The following is a 21,446-nucleotide window of genomic DNA, read 5'->3' as shown; positions in this document are numbered from 1 at the left end:
CTCGGGGGCCAGGAGAAGCTGAGTACAGGCCTGAAACCTGGACCCCTTCCACAGCCTCCGTGGCGTTTGTGGTGTTATGCAGGACGAGGCCCTTGGAACTCCAAGCCCTACCCTGGCATGCCCGCCCACTGGGGCGTCTTGGGCACCTGCTGTGTGCTAGGCTCCGTGGTGGGGTGGGCGGTAGCAAGGGCTGTGGGGTAGAGTGGACACGGTACGCGGATGATGAGAAGCGTCAGGGAGGCAGAGAGAGCACAGCTGAGACCTGCAAGGAGGGGACTGGCTGTGGGTGTTGGGGCTCAGGGAGCTGCCTCTACCCAGAGCCACAGTGGCCAGTGAGGGCAGAGCAGGGGACCGAGGCCCAGGGAAGCCGTGTGTATGGTTCGCATCAGGTGTGCGGGTCTGCCGGGCTGTGCGGCCCTTCTCAGTCCTGGCTGGGCCTGGGGTCCCAGAGGGAACGGAGGGTCTTTGCATCTCCCTCCTCTTGCTTCCCTGCTGCTTCCTGGTCAACGGATGCTTCTTTATTGCAACTCTGGCAGTTATTCTGCATATTAAGAGGAGTTTCACAAAATCATAGGGGGAGAGGCGGACTAGGGATTCATTTTTTTTTCTCCCCCTGATTTTACACGGAGCCTTCTACTACCCCTTAGTGTGGAGGCAGAGTGCAGATGCTCTACAGTTATCTATCCAGGAAGAGAAGAGCTGATGGGAAGTCACAGATCTGATCATTGCAATAACACTGACATTTTTAAGTGGGAGAATGCTGATGTCTATAATAATCAGAGTAAAACTTTAGTAGCTTCAACATAAAGATTCTGAGATGATCTTAGAGCCATTTCGTCCCTAGATCCTTCTGCAGTGTGGAGTGTGACATCTCTACCAGCCTCTGGTCAGTGGCCGCCTGTGGGTAACTGAATGCTTGAAGTGTAAATGAGAACTTCTAATTTTATTTAATTTTAGTCAAATTTAAATAGCTATATGGGCCGGGCACCGTGGCTCATGCGTGTATTCCCAGCAGTTTGGGAGGTCGAGGCGGGTGGATCATGTGAGGTCAGGTGTTCAACACCAGCCTGGCCAACAAGGTGAAATCCCATCTGTACTTAAAAATATAAATAAAATAGTCAGGCGCGGTGACAGGCGCCTGTAATTCCAGCTACTCGGGAGGCCGAGGCAGAAGAATCACTTGAACTCGAGAGGCAGAGGTTGCAGCAAGCCGAGATCGAGCCACTGCACTCCAGCCTGGGTGACAGAGGGAGACTCTGTCTTAAGAAAAAAAAAAGATTTTAAAAAACCCTACATGCCCCTAGTTGCCTCTGTAGGAGACGGCATGGTTCCAGAAGGTAGACTTTGTGTTGAGGACTCTGCAGCGTCAGGCTGGAGACAGTCTCCCTTCCTAGCAGCGTGGGCCCCTGGGCTGTTCTTCTACCAGAAGGGATGGTGGCGTCTCTGGGAGGTATCTGTAGACTCAGATCTGTGTGGATTAGTGACTTGTGTTACTCACAGATACTTAATTTTATGGGTAAATGAATACCTGGACTGGCTGCAACTTCAGGGCGAGATTCGGGAGTAGGGAGTGAAAAGTGACGACGGAACCCTGGGCTTGTCCTGCTGCCCCCAGGACCCGGTCGGGGTGCCTTCTCGTCTGAAGTCCCAGCACGTGGTCAGGGTACCCCTTGCCTCTGAAGCCCCCAGGAAGTGATCGGGGCACCAATCCCCTCTGAAGCCCCAGCACCTGGTCGGGGCACCCCTCCCTTCTGAATCCCCCAGCCACCTGGGCGGGGAGCCCCTCCCTTCTGAATCCCCCAGTACCTGGTCGGGGCGCCCCTCCCTTCTTAAGCCCCCAGACCCTCCTGGCCTGCGGTGCTGCTTCTCCAAATGCTGTCCTTGGCTGTTTTCCAGGAGTCACCTGCACCAGAGCAGGCTGCGTGTGTCAATTCTTGTCGGATCTGGGGTGTCAGTGAAGCTCATTTATCTTGTCTTCCTCCTCATGTGCCGTATCTCACCTGTTGACTGTCTGAGTTTGTGTGAGTGCGTGTTGTGCGTTCTCAGGCTGTACTCGGTGCTTAGGTGACAAGAACGTCTTAGAGCAACGGACTGTCTGCTCCAAAGGACGCTGGGCATGAATCGAGACACGGTTTACTTGTGGGGTTTAAATTTCCTGGGTGTTGGAGGCAATTAAGGGGAAACAAGGTCTAAAAAAGCCCCTGCAGATGAGGAAGGCAATAATGAAAAAAATTACTCTATACACACTTAGCAGATGATTTACTTTGTAGGTGAATTTTGCATTTCGGGAACTACTAAAGCTACTGTTTGTAGGGATTCCTTGATGAGCTTCTTGTTTTCTGTCTAGAAAGTAAAGTGGATCGGTTTTGCCTTTAATGCTGACTGACTAGAATCTACTTCCTTTTCCCCCCATTCACGTTAGGGTGGGGATTGGACTGGAAGAGCTGTAGGATCTCTTTATTTCTGATCTTAAATGAATTTTTTCTTCAATGCCCGGTTCTTTGGTTTGGGAAATGTGCTCAATTTGTACCGTGCTTTAAATGTACACAATGGTCGAAATTGCTACTTTTCTTTAAAGTTAGATATAACATCTTAAGTAAAATGTCATCTATAAATCAGGCACAGTCTGGGGCCTGGAGACCCCTCTTGTCACTTCCTTCCAGCTGTGTCTTCTTCCCTGGCCACATTGCCCCTGGCCACATCTCCTCCCCAAACCACGCCGTGTCATCCGCCCACCACCTCACCTCTGGTCACAACACCTCCCTCCCGGCCACATCACCTGTGGCCTCACTGCCTGCCTCCCTCCTTCCTGGTGGCCTCCGTGGCTCCCACTGTCTGCCCTCCCGAGGGTCTGTTCAAGACTCCTTCCCCGTTTTCCACTCCTGAGTGGGTCTCGGGGCCTAGATGTTTCACAGGATGCAAGTTTCTTCCCTTCCAGCCGTGGGTCTCTGAGCGACAACTCCAGAGAGGGCACTAAGCTCTCCTTACCTACCTGGGGGGCCCTGAGCCCTGACCACCGACCACCAGGGCTTTTCTGCAGTGTGTGGGGCAGACTCATGCATGAATTGGACTAAAAAGATGCTTCCAGGAATCCTTGTTTTAAGTGCACTGGAGCAGAGATGGGGAGAGGGGACCACCTGGTTTGCTCAGAATTTGGTCCTGATCACAGCCAATGAGGCAACATAAGCACCTCCTAAATGAAGCATTCCACAGACTGATTTTACACATGACAGAAAGGCATCACACAATGAGTGAGTTTGAGCTGCATTTGAAGGAAGAACAGGTCCCTGTAGGTGGAAATGAAAGGTAAGCGTGACCCAAGCCATCAGCAGCAGCGGGGGTGGGGTGGTGCAGACTCCCCATGGATGGTGGGCATGGCTGAAATGCAGGAGAGGGCAGGGGTGCGAAGGAACGGCAGGGCGGCAGTAAAATTCCCCTGCAGAGAGGGGACGTGACTGAGATATTATCACATGTATACAACTGAGAGATGATTTGAGGAGGATTTCTGGGAGCCTGTGGGAAGAGCACGTGGTCATCATCAGTTCTCGGGATCTCTTTTTATGAAGTGAAAATAGTCTTGCCTCTGCCTATCTTGTGAGCTGTTGTGACGATCAAATCAGATAATCTTCAGCGAGCCTTGTAAATGCTAAAGCTTATGACAGACTGTTCCAGCCCCCTTGTCTCTACCCTCCTTTCCTCCTGAGTAACGTGAACCCTGCTGGGTACCTCACTATCTGCCTGGTTTCCTCCTCCATAACGTGAGCCTTGAGTACTTGCTGGGTACCTCGCTGTGCACCTTCCTTAGTAACGTGAGCCCTGAGTATTTGCTGGGTACCTCGCTACCTGCCGTACAGCTGGCTGTAGAATTGTCAAACGCACTTGGCTGGCACATAAGCAGAAGTGCTCGCTGGGCCTTGGGAGGGCTTTGTGACATGTGGGTGCCTTCTGTTCCCTGTTAGGCTGGAGCTGCAGGAGCCCCCCTAGACCAGATAGAGGACCAAGGCTGTGGCCTCGGGGTGGGGGCTGGGGGAGCTCCCTGGGTTTATTGTGTGGGTGAGAGCAAACTTCAGTCCCGCTGTGGCATTGGGATTCAGGGTTCCTTCTGGAATGTTCTGAGTGAGAAACAGGAAGTGTGCACAGGTGCGTCTTCTGTGGATTTTATGGTTATCTCTTGGGAGAGCACTGGTGCCTCTGAACTATGAACCTGCAGAACCACTTCTTCCACTAACGGCCGCCTTTATATAAAGAATGACTTACAAAAGATGCCACTTCAGATGGAGGTATTTGCAGGTGTGGCCTGAAAAATGAACAAAATGACTTTCATCTCAAGGAAAGTACCTTACATTTTTCCCAATGATAGACATTTGAGCTTTCCAGTGAATATTAAAACATAAAAATCTTGTGTCCACCACTTTCTCATGTGACCAATGGTGATACTGACGTGGGGGTTTTTTTTTTTGTTTTTTTTGTTTTGTTTTGTTTTGTTTTTTGGACATATAATGAAATGTGGAAGCCGCTCATAACTCTGAACCAGTATTTTCTAACCAATGTGTGATTACAAAATCGTGTGCTGGTAAAAGCCATTCAAGTGCAAGACGGACCAGTCGACTTAGAAGGAATTGGGGCAGAAAGGCCCGTCGACCAGAGCACAGACTCTGTGTTGCAGACAGCCTGTACGGAAGTGCCACTTGTTACATTTGGCAGCAGAGAATACCTAAAATGATCTGAAAACACAATGAAAATACTGCTTCCTAATTGTATATCAGTATGGGGTCGGACTTTCTTCATAAACTTCAGCCATGGCTCTGCAGCCCACTGAACGCAGATGCAGGCATGAGAATCCTGCTGTCTGAGGTGCAGAGATGTTAGGTGTTTTCACAGTAGCACAAACTGTTGCCACGCTGCTGCTTATTTTGGAAAATGGTTTCTTCTTTAAGACTGTGTTAAGATGTAATGACTTTATCCTTGTAAAAGAAACTAAATTATGTTCTTTTTTTTTTTTTTTTTTTTTTTTTTTTTTTTTTTTTTTGAGACGGAGTCTTGCTCTGCCACGCAGGCCGGAGTGCGGTGGTGTGACCTCAGCTCACTTCAACCTCTGCCTCCTGAGTTCAAGCGATTCTCCTGCCTCAGCCTCCCTAGTAGCTGGTACTACAGGTGTTCAGCACCATGCCAGGCTAATTTTTGTATTTTAGTAGAGACGGTGTTTCACCATGTTGGCCAGGCCGGTCTCGAACTCCTGACCTCAAGTGATCCACCTGTCTCTGCCTCCCAAAGTGCTGGGATTACAGGCATGAGCAGCCACCACTCCCGGCCTGATGAGAAAGCTTTTTTGTGCTCTTTAATAAAGTGCAAAGGGTTCCTGAGACCCAAAAGTTTGAAAACCACTGGCTTAAACCGACAAAATTGTCCATGATTCTTCAGTGTATCTTCTAATCTGTTGATGGAGAGAGGACAGCAAGGGTTGCTTTACTTTTTTCCTTTCACAACTCAATGGTGCTGGGACAACTGGGGTATCCACATAGAAAAGGATGGACTGGACCCTTCCTCACCCTACACGCAAAGCTCAACATGGTTCCAATGTAAGGAGCTGACTGAGACCCATTCTGTCAGTCTGCTGGGTACCATAACGGACACCACAGACCGTGCGACTTAGACAATAGCATCTTATTTCCTTTTTTCTGGAGACTGGAAGCCTGGGATCAAGGTGCGGGCAGGGTTGGATTCTCTGGGGCCTCACCCCATGCTGTGTAGACAGCTTCTTCTCTGTGTCCTCACAGGTTTCTCTTACGTGTATGCAGCACTGAGGACTGTGTCTAAATTCTCTTAAAAGAACACCAGTCATACTGGATCAGGCCCTACTTTTAAGATCTTATGGGACCTAAATTGCCAAGTTAAAGGCCCTGTATGTAAATACAGTGACATTTTGGGTTTCCGGGGTTTTGACTTTAACATGGAATCTTGGGGGAGGGGGACAGTTCAGCTCATAACACCTTTAGGGGAGAATCCTGGAGAAACTGTTAGGTTGGATTAGGCAATGTTTCCTTGGCTGAGACGTCTAAAGCTATAACAAGCAACTGAAGGGAAAAAGACGGCATCAAAATTAAAAATGTTCAATTCAGAGGATACTATTAAAGTAAAATGACAACCCACAGAACAGGATACATTGTCACGATAAGGACCTGATATCAAGAATATATTCAAAAACTCTTAATAAAAATCCAATTTAAAAATGGACAAAGGATTTGAATAGACACTCTCCAAAGAAAGACCTATAAATGCCTTAAAAAGCACATGAGATGTTTAGCAGAATTCGTCATCTTAGAAATGGAAATCAAAACCACCGTGAAATAACACTTCACAACCACCGTGATGGGTGGGTAAAACCCCAGTATTGGACAGTGACATGTTGGTGAATTGGGGAAAACTGAAATCTTGATATATTGCTAGTGGGAGGGGAAGTAAAATGGTGCAGTTGATTTGGAAAAGTCCGACAGTTCCTCAGAAAAGCATGAAAACACCGTACGACCCAGCAATTTCACTCCTAGCCATATGCTCAAGAAAACTGAAAACATTTTTCCAAAAAGTATGTCATGCCTGAATCTTCACAGCAGCATTATTCATAGTAGTAGAAACAGTCCAGGTGTCTGTCAACCGGTCACTCACTGAGATTCCACTCACCTTAGACGTGAAAGATGTCAGCACCGAAGGTCACACCAAAGGTCATGCACTGTACGATTCTCCTCACAACAGGTGTCCAGAATGTGCAAATCCAGAGAAAAGGAAGTTGGCTGGTGATTGCCAGGGGCTGGTAGAAGGAAGGAGCCAGGTGCTGACTCTTAATGGGTTCAAGGTTTCTTTGGCCTGTGGTGAAAAAGTCCCGGAATTACATACTAGTGGTTGATGTGCAGCTTTTAGAATATGCTAAAAAGACTGAATTGTATTCTTTAATATTGGGGCTTTTGTGCTTTGTAAATTGCTTTTCAATTTAAAAAGGAATTCAAGAAGTTATTTGGTGTTGATATGATAGTATCCAAAACAAGTTACTATGTAACTCACGTCCCCAGCGTTAAACTTCATTTTCTGAGGATCTTGAAGTGTTTGAGGCTAGGAGACACAACGATCCTATACTGTATGTTACACCCCATCTTACTGATTTCTATCTCACATAACCATATTCAGGAAAAACCGACATGTAAATGTGAGCTGAATGCTATGCAGAGGCACATTCCTCTTACCCGGATGATCTTTAGTGGTACAGTAAGAGATGAGATCATAGCAACGTTAGTTTAGTTAGTTTAATTTCCATGGCAACAGGAATTTGGCACATGGGATGAGTTAGATCTCCCTGCACAGCTCCTAACGGGGTTGCCCATTTCTGTGTGGTGTCTGTGTATATTCTCGCTGTGGAAATAAGTGATAGCGCCTGCACAAACACTTGTCCAGAAGCGCACACGAAGCTGGTGAAGGCAGAGGACAGGCGAGAGGGAAGCATGGCTCAGCCCTGGCAAAGAAGACCGTTATTCCAAACGCAAAATATTCAGGAACACAATCCTTGGGAAGACTGGTGATGTCTTTAGACCTCACCACTATCGGGTTGTATCTGTGCAGCCAGTTACCAGAGCCGCAGAACGGCGTGTGTTGGTATTGGTGTCATCACTCAACGATTCTGACTTTTCCTGGTGCTGAGGATGACTGCATATGGCAGAAGCAAAGTGCTAATCTAGCACAGGTCATCATATCCAAGTTCTTTTCTATGAAGGCGGGCAGGGTTAGGAACCACCCCACCCCACCCCACTCCCCAATCCTATAAGAACTGGGATCTGATGATCTGTGCTGTCGAGAGAGGCAGGGTTAGAACACCTCATTCCTCAATCCCATTGTTGAAAATAATAGTTGGATTGGGAGGGTTTTTACTCCTAAGGTTGAAGCCGTGCATTTCTGGAGCCTGGGCTGTCAGTCATGGTGGCTGGGGAATGCTGGGGCTGCGGTTGTCTGGCTGCCGGTAGCCCTGCTGGTGGGTCCTCCCTCTTTGACACCGTTCATTTCTGAAGCTTGCTTTCCCCGGTGTTGGAAGTAGCAGCACTGGAAGAATGGCCGCCTTCCTACAGTGAAGCTCTGGCAGGAGAGGAGAAGATACGGAGCGTCTGTTCAAGGACGTGACGTTCTGGGCACCGCACCATGCGTTCTGCTTCTCAGCTGTGCCTCCTGGTTGATGTTACCATCACCTGGCATTTCCCAGGAGGTAACTCGCGAATGCCACACTGATGGAACAGTGCGGCTCGAGTCCAGGGCCGCTGGAGCACATCAGCAAGGTCAGGCTGGACGCATGTGCTTGCTGACAGGAAAATGACAGGAAATGTCATGTCAGTTCAGGAAAATGACAGGAAATGTCATGTCAGTTCAGGAAAATGACAGGAAATGTCATGTCAGTTCAGGAAAATGACAGGAAATGTGTTTGCTGACAGAAAAATGACAGGAAGACGACAGGAAAGAGGCCCATGAGGAGAGGAACCAGTAGATTCAAGGCAGTTAACCGAAGGAGCGAGCCATCACAGGCTGGGAGGACACCCCAGCCACAGTGGATGTCAGCAGTGGTGGCTGGACTCGGGGTCCGTGAATGTTGCATGATCGAACGTGTTTGGTACATTCTCAGCTCCTGCCCAGGTGCCTCCCAAGCATCGGGTGTTGTGGCTCCCCACACCCTTCCCATCTGTGTGTAGCATGACCACCACCTTCCTACCGTGTGTTTGTCCTATCACGGCTGCTGTGCCTAACGGACGCTTTGCTTTCCAGCTACTTTCCTATAACCAAAGCCCTTGAACGACTTTGCGTTTCAGAGACGACAGGGTATTAGTTTTTCATGATTGCTCTGAGGATTTCCGAAAGCAAATGTAACTTACAGGATGGAAGATATTGGAGACAGTAATTATAGATGACTTTTCTCAGTTTTTTGATTGTGGTAAAGTTACACAGCACTCTATTTTTAACTGTATGGTTTTGTGGCATTAAGTGTGTTCACACTGTCGTGCTGCGATCACCGCCATCCATCTCCAGAACTTTCTGGTCTCCCCACGCTTGAAACTCGGTCTACCAAACACTAGCTCTCCTCCCGCCCCAGCTCTGGTAAGCACTACAGGTTGCTTACAAAATAAGCTTTTTCAGTAAGAGAAGGGGCAAGGAAAAGAGCTCTAAAGACTGTCTTGAGATTTGAGGAAGTGTTTTAGGTTTTGTTGTGTGGTTCCCGGTGTAAAGGAACTATTGAAGACGTGGGAAGGCGAAGGTCTGTGATCTCAGGAAGTGCTGGGCTGGGCAGCTTTCCCACTGTGACGGGGGCACTTGCCCTCAAACCTGCCTGAGATAATCGCGTGAGGATGGTGCTGCATTGTGACAGCTCTGAACTTGGTCTCCTTGAACGTTGCCAGGTACATAAGCTTTGGCGGTTACCATCTAGTGTCTGTGGGAGACCTAGAATTTGAACATTGTTGACTTTAGGACACACTCATTTTATAACACTCTACCTGTTCTCATCAGTAGGAAATATGCTGTGTCCTTTTTTTTTTTTTTTTTTTTTTTTTTGAGAGGGAGTCTCGCTCTGTCGCCCAGGCTGGGGTGCAGTGGCCGGATCTCAGCTCACTGCAAGCTCCGCCTCCTGGGTTTACGCCATTCTCCTGCCTCAGCCTCCCGAGTAGCTGGGACTACAGGCGCCCGCCACCTCGCCCGGTTAGGTTTTTTTTTTTTTTTTTAGTAGAGATGGGGTTTCACCGTGTTAGCCAGGATGGTCTCGATCTCCTGACCTCGTGATCCGCCCGTCTTGGCCCCCCAAAGTGCTGGGATTACAGGCTTGAGCCACCGCGCGCGGCCTTTTTTTTCCCCTTAATATTCTGTGTTGCTGTAACAGTAGTTGCAGCGGACGCTACTTCTGGTTCATGGTCATCACCAAACACAAGCTTCAGGAAACCGTGTGAAAAATGAAGGGGAAAGTGCTTTTCTGCAAAGGGCTTTTTTGAACATCCTGTTTTTTTCTGGAATATCTGTTTTGGTGTAAAACGTTTTCATATTTAGGGGTTTGTAACGTGTTTTATACTGGTTAGCTTTGAAACCCCATGTTTTTGCATGCCATGGGGCTGCTTTATCCTGTTATTCTATGATATAGCAGGTTGGCAAAACTATTGGTTATTTCACTTTAAAAACCAAAGCAGCTTACAGATTGAGTGTGATTCTTGTAAGAATTTAATTGTAACATTGATTTGTGTTCAACAAGCTTACTGGAATGGCTAGATCCGTGGACAAAAAGATAAGAACATGTCAAGTCTCTGGGCCAGGAAGGACTTTCAAATAATACAAGTGATACACATTAATTTCTTAACAAAAGATTAGATTTAGTACATAACTGTTTAAAACCTCCATATTTTCTATTATAGCCATCCCACAGTGCCCATGGGGGTGGGCTGCAGGACTGCCTATGGAATCCAAGGTCTGTGGGCACTCAGGTCCCTGCAATAAAATGGCATCGTGTTTGCATATGACATATGCACATCCTCCTGCAGACAGTCATGTCAGGGTTGCTCGTAACAGCTATACCATGGACATACCATGCGAGTAGTTGTTTAATGAATAATAAAGTCTGAATGCTTAGTACAAACACATTAAAAAATATGTTGATCTATGGTTGGTTGAATCCACAGGCCTGGAACCCGGGGAGAGAATACAAACTCTAGAAGCAAAACGAACAAAGCACTTGAGGTCAGCAGTGACGGGTGTGGGATCACACTGAATCTCATGTGTTTTGCTGTCTGTGTCACTGTGTCCCGTGTAAACGGGAATCATTTGTAGCTTAAGGTAAAATAGGTAACAGGAAACACTACAGAGTGGGCACGAAGGCGCGCCCCTCATTACCCCGTGTTACAGCCAAGCGTCTGCCTCCTAGGGAAGGATTTGTTCTGTGGGGAGACTAGATGTTGATGATTTCCGCATGTGTGAAGGGAAACTCCCTCCGAGAAGCGTGGCTTTGGCCGGAGCACATCAGACGAGAGTTAGCGTGGCATGGAGTTTCCACAGTGGCCCTCAGGCCTGCTGCTTCTCTCCTCTCCCCACCCCTGGCCCTGACGCTTACCAAGGGAGGCAAGTTCAGCTCCAGCTGAGCCCCGCACAGGGCTGTGGGTCTCTAGGGCAGGTGCCCACCTTCGCCTGAACAGGCTGTGTCAGAGGAGGGTCTGGCTGTACTTGAGCTGTGAGAGATGCTCTCAGAGATCCAGCATCCTGAAAACCCAGGTGCTGAAGGTTCCTCCTCTTCCACCATCCTGCGGGGAAGGGGGTCTTATCCTGCTTCCCCTCAACCCGAGCTGACTTCTTGTCTGTTCTGTACACCTAGGTTTTCAGAAGAGTTTTGTTAATCATCTAGCAGACAAACAACCATAAGGTGACAGCCTGGGAGGGTAGACGGCGCTGGAAGGTAGTTTCCTGAATAACAGCGTTCAGTTTCCTGTTTTGCCATCATTTGACCCAAGGCCCCAAGATAATTGAAATATTGTCAGCCAAACACCGATTTTTTATCTGAGTTTTTTTTTTTTTCTTTTTAAGTTATGGGTGCAAACTTATAACCAGGGACCTGACAAAAGAGAAGGATTTATTTGCAAAGTGAATGTCGGGGATGGTTGGCATTTGCCAACTCTGACTAGCAGGGACCCAGGCTGCTTCCGTTCTGCCGCCCGACTCCTGACCCTCCAGCTCCTGCCCCTGTTCCCACCAGCAGGAAGAGGAGCGGGAAGGTGCCTTTTCCCCTTTAAGGGGGTGAGGTGAGAGTTGCACCTGCCACTTAGCTAGTCCCTGGGGTGATTCTCCAGCATGGGTGGGAGTTGGGTTTGGAGGCCTGAGCCCCGTGAAGCCGGGGTTGCTGTTCCCTGAGCAGCAGGAAACTGGACTCTGGGAAGTGGGGTCAGAGGGTAGCATCCTCAGGAGGGGCCTCTCGTCCCGTTTGACATCTTCACTGCAAAAGGGGGTGTGGGCTTCATGGTCCATTGACAAATAGAACGTTACTTTTTTTTTTTTTTTTTTTTTGAAGCACATAGAACCCTAATTCCTTTGGCTTTTACTAAAGTGGCATTTTGTAATTCCACATGATTTCATTGATATACTCGCAGGAGAGAATGCTTCCTGTAAACCAGAAGGATCTCTGCGACAGTCCTCGATCCATAGAGAGTTCATTTTCCCAAGGTTATAGACACAGCCTTAGGGAGGGGTTGAGGACACACTGCGGCAGCCTCAGGAGGTCCTGGACATGTGTCCAAGGTGTTTGGGGCACAACTTGGTCTTACACATTTTAGGGAGACGTGAGGAATCAATACATGTGAGACGTACGTTGGTTCAGTCTAGGAAGGATGGATGGCTCGAAGCGGGGAGGGATTTCCAGGTCACAGGTAGATCAGACAAATGCATTTCTGGTGCATCTTTCCAGAGGAAGCAGTCAGATCCGCATTTATCTCCGTGTGCAGATGGTGACTTTGAGTTCTGTCCTCTGTCCATGAGGAATTTCCTTGTGGATCGGTTGTGAGGGAGGTACGTGGCTTTTCCCCCCACCCCCAGTAGCTGTCTCTGTTAGGAAGAGCATGGGAGGCAGGTTTGGTCTGAGCTCTTCCTCACCTTGACGTCCCTTTAGCGTAGTGATTTTGGGGTCCTGAGATGTAGTTTCAACTTCATGTTTCTGAATACACTGGCACTCTAAACAGTGTTGTAGGAGGCATCTAACTTACTTAGAAGAAGAAGAATATTTGGAAACACTTGAGCACCTTCGTCCTTGAGAGAACCAAGCCTTTGTTTAGTTTGCTTTGCCCTGAGGCTGTTACGCTGTCCCGGGCTGTGCGGCCTTAGAAAGCTGTGCCCCTGTGAGCTACTGCCTGTGGAATCTGGTGACTTTGAAGTTAATCCAGCAGCTACATATTTTGGAAAGCAGATTCCCTCTTAAAGTGTTGGTGATTATGATTCTAGCACTAGAATTTCAGTGTGTGTTTTCCACCCTTCTTACTTTGTCTCCTCATACACTGAGATGCTGCTGCATTTGCCCTTAGGCTTCACTGAGGGAGGGTCAGTTCTGACCCTTTCTTAGATATTGATCTTGAACGGACAGAATCGAGATTCAGGAAAACTCTCGAGCTGGGAGAGTGTGCTGATATCTATGTAAGTGGGGTTCATGTGTCAAACTCAGGTTTAAGAAAAACCAATTCTAGGCTGGGCATAGTGGCTCACACCTGTCATCCCAGCACCTTGGGAGGCTGAGTTGGGCAGTTCACTTTTGAGCCCAGGAATTCAAGACCAGCCTGGGCAACATAGCAAGACCCTGACTCTACAAAAAATTAAATAGGAGAGGTGATGTGCACCTGTGGTCCCAGCTACTCGGGAAGCTAAGGCTCCCCACACACAAAGTATCAATTCATGCAGTGGCCAGTTCTGCTGGGACCACCTGTTAAGACTACTCTGGGCCTCATGGTTTGAGAAGCGTCTGTCCAGGGTCGAGAGGGAGTAGCTTGAGGGCCTAGAAGCCAGTTCTTGTGGTTGAGCGTGATTGCGGGTGTGGAGTTGGGGGCAGGGCTCTCCACGGCATGAGTGGGTAAACGGATGGGCTTCCAGGACGAGCCCCTGTGACTTTGCCTGGTTTACATCCGTCCAATACAAATCCACAGGCTCTTACTCTAGAAGCTTCTGCTGGGGCTGATGGACTGGCCTGGGGACAGAGGGTGCCCTCAGAGCCTCATGGTGCCGTCTGGTTTAGGAAGAGCACTTAGTCACCTAGATCTAGGATTTATGGCACTACAGGGGACTCCTCACACTCAGAGCAACAGCCATCTGCATTCTAGACTTGGTTCTAGGCAAAGTATTTTGGAGCCTGTTGGTAGGTACCCTGTGTTCTGTTTATGTGTAAAACAAGTTAGAGTTATAACTAGTTAAAACCTATTTTTAAAATTTTGCCACAGAATATGGCAGTTGTGGTGGAGCCTGGCCAGAGACCCCCACACTGAGACGCTGTTGCTTGCTGGGGTTGCAGGCGTTGCCTGCATCGGCTGCCCCTCCCGGCGTGTCTGTGTTCTTGACACGGGCGCCCATCGAGGCTTGGCCTGTGGGAGTCGTGCAGCCATTTGTCTCCGTGTTCCTCTGAGGTTCCGCAGACTTCACGGTCCCGTGGCAGAGCATACGGTATCTGCTTGCATCCTGATTTCCCCAAACCCCAGGACAGGCCAAGAGTTCCTTACACACAACTGCAGAGGGCCCCGTGGCGTGGATTTGCAGAGACACAGCCTTTCCCCAGCTTGGCCTTCGTCTCCAGAGTTGGCTTTAGGGTGATAGAAGCTTCCTTCAGACTGGGGGGCCTTGAAGCTTTGGTGCTAGGAATTCGGTGAGCAGCACGGATGATACCCCGTTTCTCTGCGTTTGTAGCACTAGTTGTTAACACGACCACGAGATGTACAGAGGAAGGAAAAAGGAGGTTTTATTTTCAGAGTAACACTCTGTGCTTTGGGAAATGTGGTCTTGGGGGAGCTGTAAGCACATGCCCCTCAGGAGGAGAGGAGGCCGCGGCATTACACGTTCCGGGGTTTGTTGGCTGTGTGTGTTCATCGTGCTCAAGGAATGTCTGAACGTTTACAGGGAAAGTGGGGTTTGTTCATCCGGTTCGTGCAATGTCTGAACACTTACAGGGAAAGTCTAGCACACATGCAGTGAGTTAACCTGTAACATCCGTGTTCGCCTTGGGGCAAGTGTAACATTTGAAATGAGGTGGACTGGGCGTGTCGTGTACAAAGGTGAGCTGTTGGGCGCAGACGTTTATGCGCAGCCTCAGTCACAGCCAGGACTGGCTCGGGGTCTGCAGCCTGTGGCGGGAAAGGACACTCATGAGGCCATTCTGTCCAGTCGGGGCTGCCGGCAGGGTCCCAGGGTGGGGCTGTCTGGTCGGCCGGCATCTGGAGTCCACCCAGGTCCAGTGGGCAGCGTTCCTCTAAACCAGGCTTCTGATTGTGGAGGAGACTTCATGCTGGTTAACACACTGTGCAGGAGTAATGTTGTGGGGCTTTGGGGTCCACCTTCCCTATGATGCCGGTTACATTTCTCTCCGGACCTCACAGCCACAGAGATTGCACCTCGTCTGGCAGCAGGGGGTGCCATGTTGACATAGTAATTTATTGTATTAACCTTTTTATTGCTATTTTAATAACCATTTTTTTTCTTTTTAAAGAGATAGGGTATTGCTGTGTTACTCAAGCCAGTCTTGAACTCCTGGCCTCAAGCAATCCTCCCACCTCGGCCTCCCAAAGTGCTGGGCTTATAGACGTGAGCCAGTGCGCCCAGCCTACAGCCACGTTTTTAAAACTCAGCAGTTTAAAAATCCTATTCCTTTTACCCCCTCAAGCAGGCTGGTTGGCCTTGTGCAAACTGGGGTGTCACGATCTTAGCCCCCCTTTTATTTTTACCTTTGGCCTCAAATTCTGATGAGAACAGCAGTTACAAAATGGGCTTTAGGTGATTCTTCCGTTACTAAAGCCAGAATTCTCACCAGGTAGAGATGTTTGTCCCCAGGATTCCAGAAAGCTGTTTTGAATCAAGCCCGTAGGAAATAAGTAAGGAACTAAACTCTTGGTCCTCTGCTTAGTACCAGGGGAATGGGTTAGTTGCTGATACCCTTTGATCTGTGCTCACGTGCTGCATCTCATCACGGGAAGCAGAGTCGCCCTGTGGAATAAAGCCCGGCTCAAGGTGGCGCGTCGAGACGCTTGGGGCTGTCAGTCCCTTATACAGCGGCAGACTTGGAGACTCAGTATCGCGTGCAGAGCCCAGGCAACCGGAGTGCATCCACTTTAGAGACCACATGGACGGTCGGCAAGGTGGATGTCCGGGCATATGGCCTTGACAGGCCCACTGCGAGGTGAATTAGGAATTCGTTAGCAAAGAAATCAAACTCGCCTTTGGGTCCCGACTACTTGGAAGGTTGAGGCGGGAGGATTGCTTGAGGCAGAAGGTCAAGGCCGCGATGAGCCATGATTGTAATACTGCACTCTGGACTGGGTGACACAGCGAGACTCCAAGTCAAAAAAAAAAAACAAAAACAAAAACAAAAAAAACAAACCTTACTCTTCATAGCAAGAGGGAGAATTTATCAAAGTAACTGCAACAAAATCTTAGATGATGTAATTTCAGTGGCTAAGTGAGCTGTCCAGCCCACGTGGCTGGCTCACAGCGCAACAGAGCCAGGTGCTGCTGCAACTGCCCCCCCACCCCGATCGCTTGTGGACATTTTCTGTTTTCCCATATCTCCCTTTTGGATACGTAGCTCGCTACTTTATAGCTAAGCATCAGTAAAACAGGTTGTCTATTTTGAAAAGTAACTATTTTGTCTTTTAAGGACAGAAAATGAAGCAGGTGACAATAGCATGGCGACCTGGTGAATAGATTTAGAGGAATATTTAATACTTGGCACCACTCTGATCCCTTCTTCTCTCATGCTTAGTTACAGCTACCGCCTCCTAGGACAGAACACTTTGAGCTCTGTGAGTAGGAATTAAACATGTTCTAAATCAGAAGTTTTAGTTAAGCAGTATTTTATGTGAATGCCCAGATCCTAAGTGTTCACTGTACTGGTGTGTGGTGTTGAAGAAGGAACGAGGGCTTGGGGCTGCGTTTATGGTGCAGCGTCCGGGTTCCCATATGTGAGATGAGGGCCAAGAGACACGGCCTGGAAGGTTCAGACTGTAGGATTGAATGGATCTACCCACTCCTGGAAAGCCTCAAGTCTAACTTGACTTGGGCTGGTTTTAGGGAGATGCTGGCAGCGCCGTCCTCACAGGTCACTGGGAGGGGCTCTGGCACCGTCCCCGTCAGGTGTCTCATGATCAGCCCAGCTTGCTCATCTCAGAAGCTGTTGGTCGTGTTCTCGTTCCTGTTGTTCGTTGCGTGTTATTTAGGTTCTGTTCATGTGGGGACCTAGGAAGTTCCACAGTGAGAGGAGAGCCGCTGAGCCGCCTTCCTGCCTGGATGCCAGCCCCACGGAGGACCGTAACTGCTTGAGGTTGGCTTCTGCCCCCGGCCTCACCTGTGGAGGCATTGATGCAGTGGTACTTTCTAAGCTCCTGGGGCACACAGTGCTGTTGTGTGGATCCACAGGCTACTGTGGCGTCCAAGCACGTGCTCCCGGAGGAGAGGACTCTGCGGGCACTGATAGTGGGAGCTGGCTGAGAGTCGAGCGAGTTGAGACTCCCTGTGACCTGCACAGCTGCCATTTGCACAGCCCCTCCTGACACCAAGATGGTCGTGCGATAAATGCACAAAGCACATCTCCAGCAAAAAGCCGCCGATTGTCCATATCCAGGATATCCACCACGGTGGCTTTTTGGTGTTAATACGATGAATGTGAGCAGCAGGTGGTCTGCGTCGAGTGTGACTGTGCCACTGCAGTTTTGTTCTCATGTCTTGATGAGCATGAACGGTTCCTGACGAGGGTAGGTAAGGATGCTGTGACCTGAGACTCTGCAGTATTGTAGCTTGAGGAACCAAGGAGTTTTTCTGTCTTGCAAAGCCGTCAGGGAGGATGTTCCAGGCTGGTGACTGCTCCATGAGGTATTTAGGGATCCAGGTTTCTTCCCGACCCCTGCTCTGCGTTCCCAGGGACACGGCTGTCCTTGCCGTGGTTGGGAATGGGTGATTGCCATGCTGGCGGGGGAGGCTTAAGGTGAGAGTGGCCGTGATTTACCTAATCTACATAATGACAGGGAGCCTGGGAGTAAAGTGTAGCCATGGCCTGGAGGATGGATGATGGTTGTTGGTGAACGACTGGCTGCACTCACCGCAGCTGGCCCAGGAATGGGGAAGGATGGCTGAGTATGCCGTTCAACGGTACCTGGTTCTTTCAGATTTGACTTCCTTACGGATTTTCTGCTGTAAAGAGGAGAGAGCCTGTGGTTCTAGGCCAAGCATCTCACTCATCTCATAACATCTTGTATCCCTCAGCCAACATTTATGTCAAGTTTTAGAAGTCCTATCAAACTGGCAAGCATTTCTCAATTTGGTTTAACCATTGGATTTTATATCTGTGTCTGCATCTCTATTTTACATCTATGTGGTTATTTGACACTCTGTAGTACCTTTGTAATAGGTTCTCTTTGGTGGAAGTTACTCTCAACAAACCCTTGCTGCTACTTGAATTTTCAAGGTTGCAAGTAGAAAGGAGAGAATAAAAACCACATCTTCTCTAATTTTAAAATTTGTTGTTTCTCAAATCACACCAGAAGTAAAGATATTACAAATTACAAAAGCAGCCAGAATCAAGGTTAAGAGATTTCTGGGCGATTCTGGCTAATCAGCAGTATTTGCTGAGGTGTGTGCAGCAGAGCAACATGCCAAGAAGCCCGCGACGGGGGAGAGTTGGGAGGCCAGGCTGTGACTTCGGAGGTGTGTTGCCTCAGGGAGAGGAGCTAGATGTAGAGAGGATAAATGGCCACAGGTGTGACCACCGCCATCCTTGCTGCGGTACGGAGGCCTTTGTACAGGGGCCTTTGTGAGCTGAGTTAAAAATCAAAATTGAGAGAGTGCAATGCATTCTTAGTTTTTAAAATAAAATGCTAATAGAGAACGTTTTGTAAGAATGTAAAATGTTACATCTTTGTTTAGAATTTAAGAATAATAATTTGCTTCTGAGACCTTTGCGACTGAGATTTGAAATCTTAAGTATGGTTTTTTCTTCCATGTTTTATACATATGCACGTGTACACATATATGTAAGGTATATAAAAGGAAAATAAGCGTGTCTGTATTCACATTTATATACACTTCCATAATGTGTATACTTCTAGTCACACATAGGTCTAAGAGACTATGACGTGACTTGATAACCATGAGAGGGTAATCGCGCCTCCCGCGTTCCAGGCCTCACACAGCCCGTGCCAGGTTTTGGAAGTAGGAGTTTGTCTGCAGCCACTTCGGGAAGCATGTGGTTGCCAGGATTGCCTAGAGCTCCAGGCTGTCTCCAGTCCCAGCCTCCCTGGGGTAGAAGCTGCCCTACCAGGGGCCTGGACATGGACGTTAGGGCCTGGAGCCAGGGACCGCTCCTGAAGTGGGGGGCTCCCCTCACGGCTGGGCATGACAACCGAGGATAGGAGGCGGAATCAGCCTCGGGCCAGTGCACGGCCTCCCTGAAGTGCTTGCGGGAAGCCCCAGCTGCACTTTGATGACCCCATAGACAGCACCACAATCTGTGAGATCCCCCTGGCCCACCCCTCAGGTTCCTAAAATGATGAAGGTTTCCTGAGCTGCGAATTTTTAGATCTAGGCTAAAAAGTCCTGGGACAGACTCACAGGGTTCTTTATGTAGAAATGATGAGTGTGCTGGTGACTCAGAGCAGGCACTGTACCCTCACTCCAGGGTCCTTTGTGCCAGGTGGAAACGAGCGTGTGGGTCACCCAGAGTCCCTGCATCCTCACTCCAGGCACTGCTCTTTGGTTTCTTAATTAAAAGCCTAAAAGCCTTGATAATGAAAATGTATTCTCCCCAGAGAGTAGAGTTTCCGGTTATGGAGGCTCACCAGTAAATGCCGTGCCAGGTCAAATATGCTGAGATCTGGGCCAGGTCCTGCTTCCTGCCCACGGCCAGAGCAGGTACTTCATTTGGGAGGTGACCCGGGGGATATCTGAGAGGCCTGCCGGTCCCCGAGGGATGAATCCGCTGGCCTTCACATTCTGCTCCGGCCTCCATCGGCTCCTTCCTACCTGCAAACTGCCGGCTTTGACGTTGCCATCATTGGAGATATGTTAGGGACTTGGTATGGGTTGATGCCCATAGGACCAGCAGATCGTGAAAAGGTGGGAACCAGGGCTGGGAGGGTGGTGACCACGGCCAAACTGAGAACGTGGTGGGCTGGAAGGTCCATTTTCTGTCTGAGGTGTTTTTTAAAATAAAAAACAGTGTCTCAGGGACATGAGAGGGGAGGCCACAGACGGGGAGAACGCATCTGTAAAAGACTTATCTGATAAAGGCTGTTATCCAAACCGTGCAAGGAACTCTCAAAACTCAACAAGAAAATGAACAACCTGATTAAAAATGGACGAAAGACCTGGACAGATATCCCAACAAAGAAGATACACAGATGGCAAATCTACACGTGGAAACATGACCCGCGTCTTATGTCATAGGGCGAGGCGTCACTGTGCACCCATCGGCCTGGCCAAAACCTGAACTCCGACACCACCACGTGCTGGTGGGTGTGTGGGCATCAGGACCCTCACTCATCGCTGGGGGAAGTGGGGCAGCTCCTGTGGGAGGCAGCGTGGCGGTTTTCCGTGGAACTTAGCTCTCCGACCACAGGAGCAATCACAGTCCTGGACGTTTACTCGGAGGAGCTGAAAGTTTACTTCCATGCGGAAATGTGCACACAGACGTTGACAGCAGCTTTATAATTGCCAAAACTAGAAAGCAACCAAGATGCCCTTCAGTAGGTGAATGGATAAACTGTGGTATGTCAGATACTGGGATATTATTCAGCACTAAAAAGAACTGGACCCCTAAGCCATGAAAAGACACAGAAGGATCTTAAACGCATGTTGCTAAGTGAGACTCCAATCTGGAAAGGCTGCCTGCTGTCTGAGTCCAACTACAGCACAGTCTGGAAAAGGCAAAGCTGTGGAGACAGTCAAACAATCAGCGGCTGTCAGGGGTTGGGGAGGGGAGAGATGAATGGGAGGAGCATAGGGGGTGTGTAGGGTGGGGCAGCAACTCCAGGTGGGGCTTTCATGGGGGATCCATGCCGTTCCACGTCTGTGAAACCCACAGAGTGAGCAGCAGCAGGCCGAGTCCTCGTGTGAGCTGTGAACTGTGGGTGGTGGTGCCGTGTTGATGCGGGTCTGTCGGTCGTACAGACATGCTGGTCTGGTGAGGGCAGGAGAATGATGGAGGCTGTGCCTGTGCTGGGAAAGGATATGTGAGGACTCTCTGTACTTTCCTCTTGATTTTGCTATGAACGGAAAACTGCTTTTAAAAACGTCTATTGAAAAGGCAAACAAAAGAGTGCTGGCCAGACAACATCAGTGTGAGGGTGTGGCCTGTGTTCTACGTTCAGAATTTCCCTTTTAGAATACACATATCTAAATTTTTCAAAGTTAAACCTTTGCATTAAGTAACTCACTACCAAGTTACAGTATCAGCTTGAGCGCTGCCAGGATGGCCAGGATCCTGTATCCTGACCGGCTTCTCCCCTTACAGGTGCAGTTGACGTCCATGGCCACATCTCAGTAAGCGGCAGGGCTGGAATCAGGAGTCAGGCTTTGCGGGACAGAGAGGAAGTGAGACCTTGTAAGCACGTGGCTGAGGGCGGGCAGGGAGGAGCCCGTGGCAGGGAGCCGGCAGGGATGACTTTTTGACCAGTTTTCCTTATCGCTGAGGCCTTCTTAGACTTGGGGAGTTGGGAGTCCCCACT

General features: G+C 49.1%; 1 protein-coding gene across 34 annotated transcripts in view; it reads right to left on the bottom strand.

Annotated features, from left to right (window-relative positions):
• Positions 1 to 1,846: 1,846 nt before the first annotated feature.
• LOC139361271 (disco-interacting protein 2 homolog C-like) overlaps positions 1,847 to 21,446 on the bottom strand; it is a 170,529-nt gene continuing 150,929 nt past the window's right edge. For 30 of the 34 annotated variants that reach the window (XM_071089845.1, XM_071089846.1, XM_071089844.1 and 27 more), the window contains one exon: positions 16,071 to 17,074. In XM_071089845.1, coding sequence (XP_070945946.1) covers positions 16,875 to 17,074 — 200 coding nt within the window. In that variant the 3' untranslated portion in view covers positions 16,071 to 16,874. The other 4 variants (XM_071089867.1, XM_071089869.1, XM_071089868.1 and 1 more) reach the window with 4 other exon arrangements.

Source organism: Macaca nemestrina, unplaced genomic scaffold (assembly GCF_043159975.1).
Source record: "Macaca nemestrina isolate mMacNem1 unplaced genomic scaffold, mMacNem.hap1 Scaffold_122, whole genome shotgun sequence".
NCBI lineage: Eukaryota > Metazoa > Chordata > Mammalia > Primates > Cercopithecidae > Macaca > Macaca nemestrina.
Note: the sequence above shows the minus strand (reverse complement) of the source record. Positions and strands in the feature narration are given on the sequence as shown.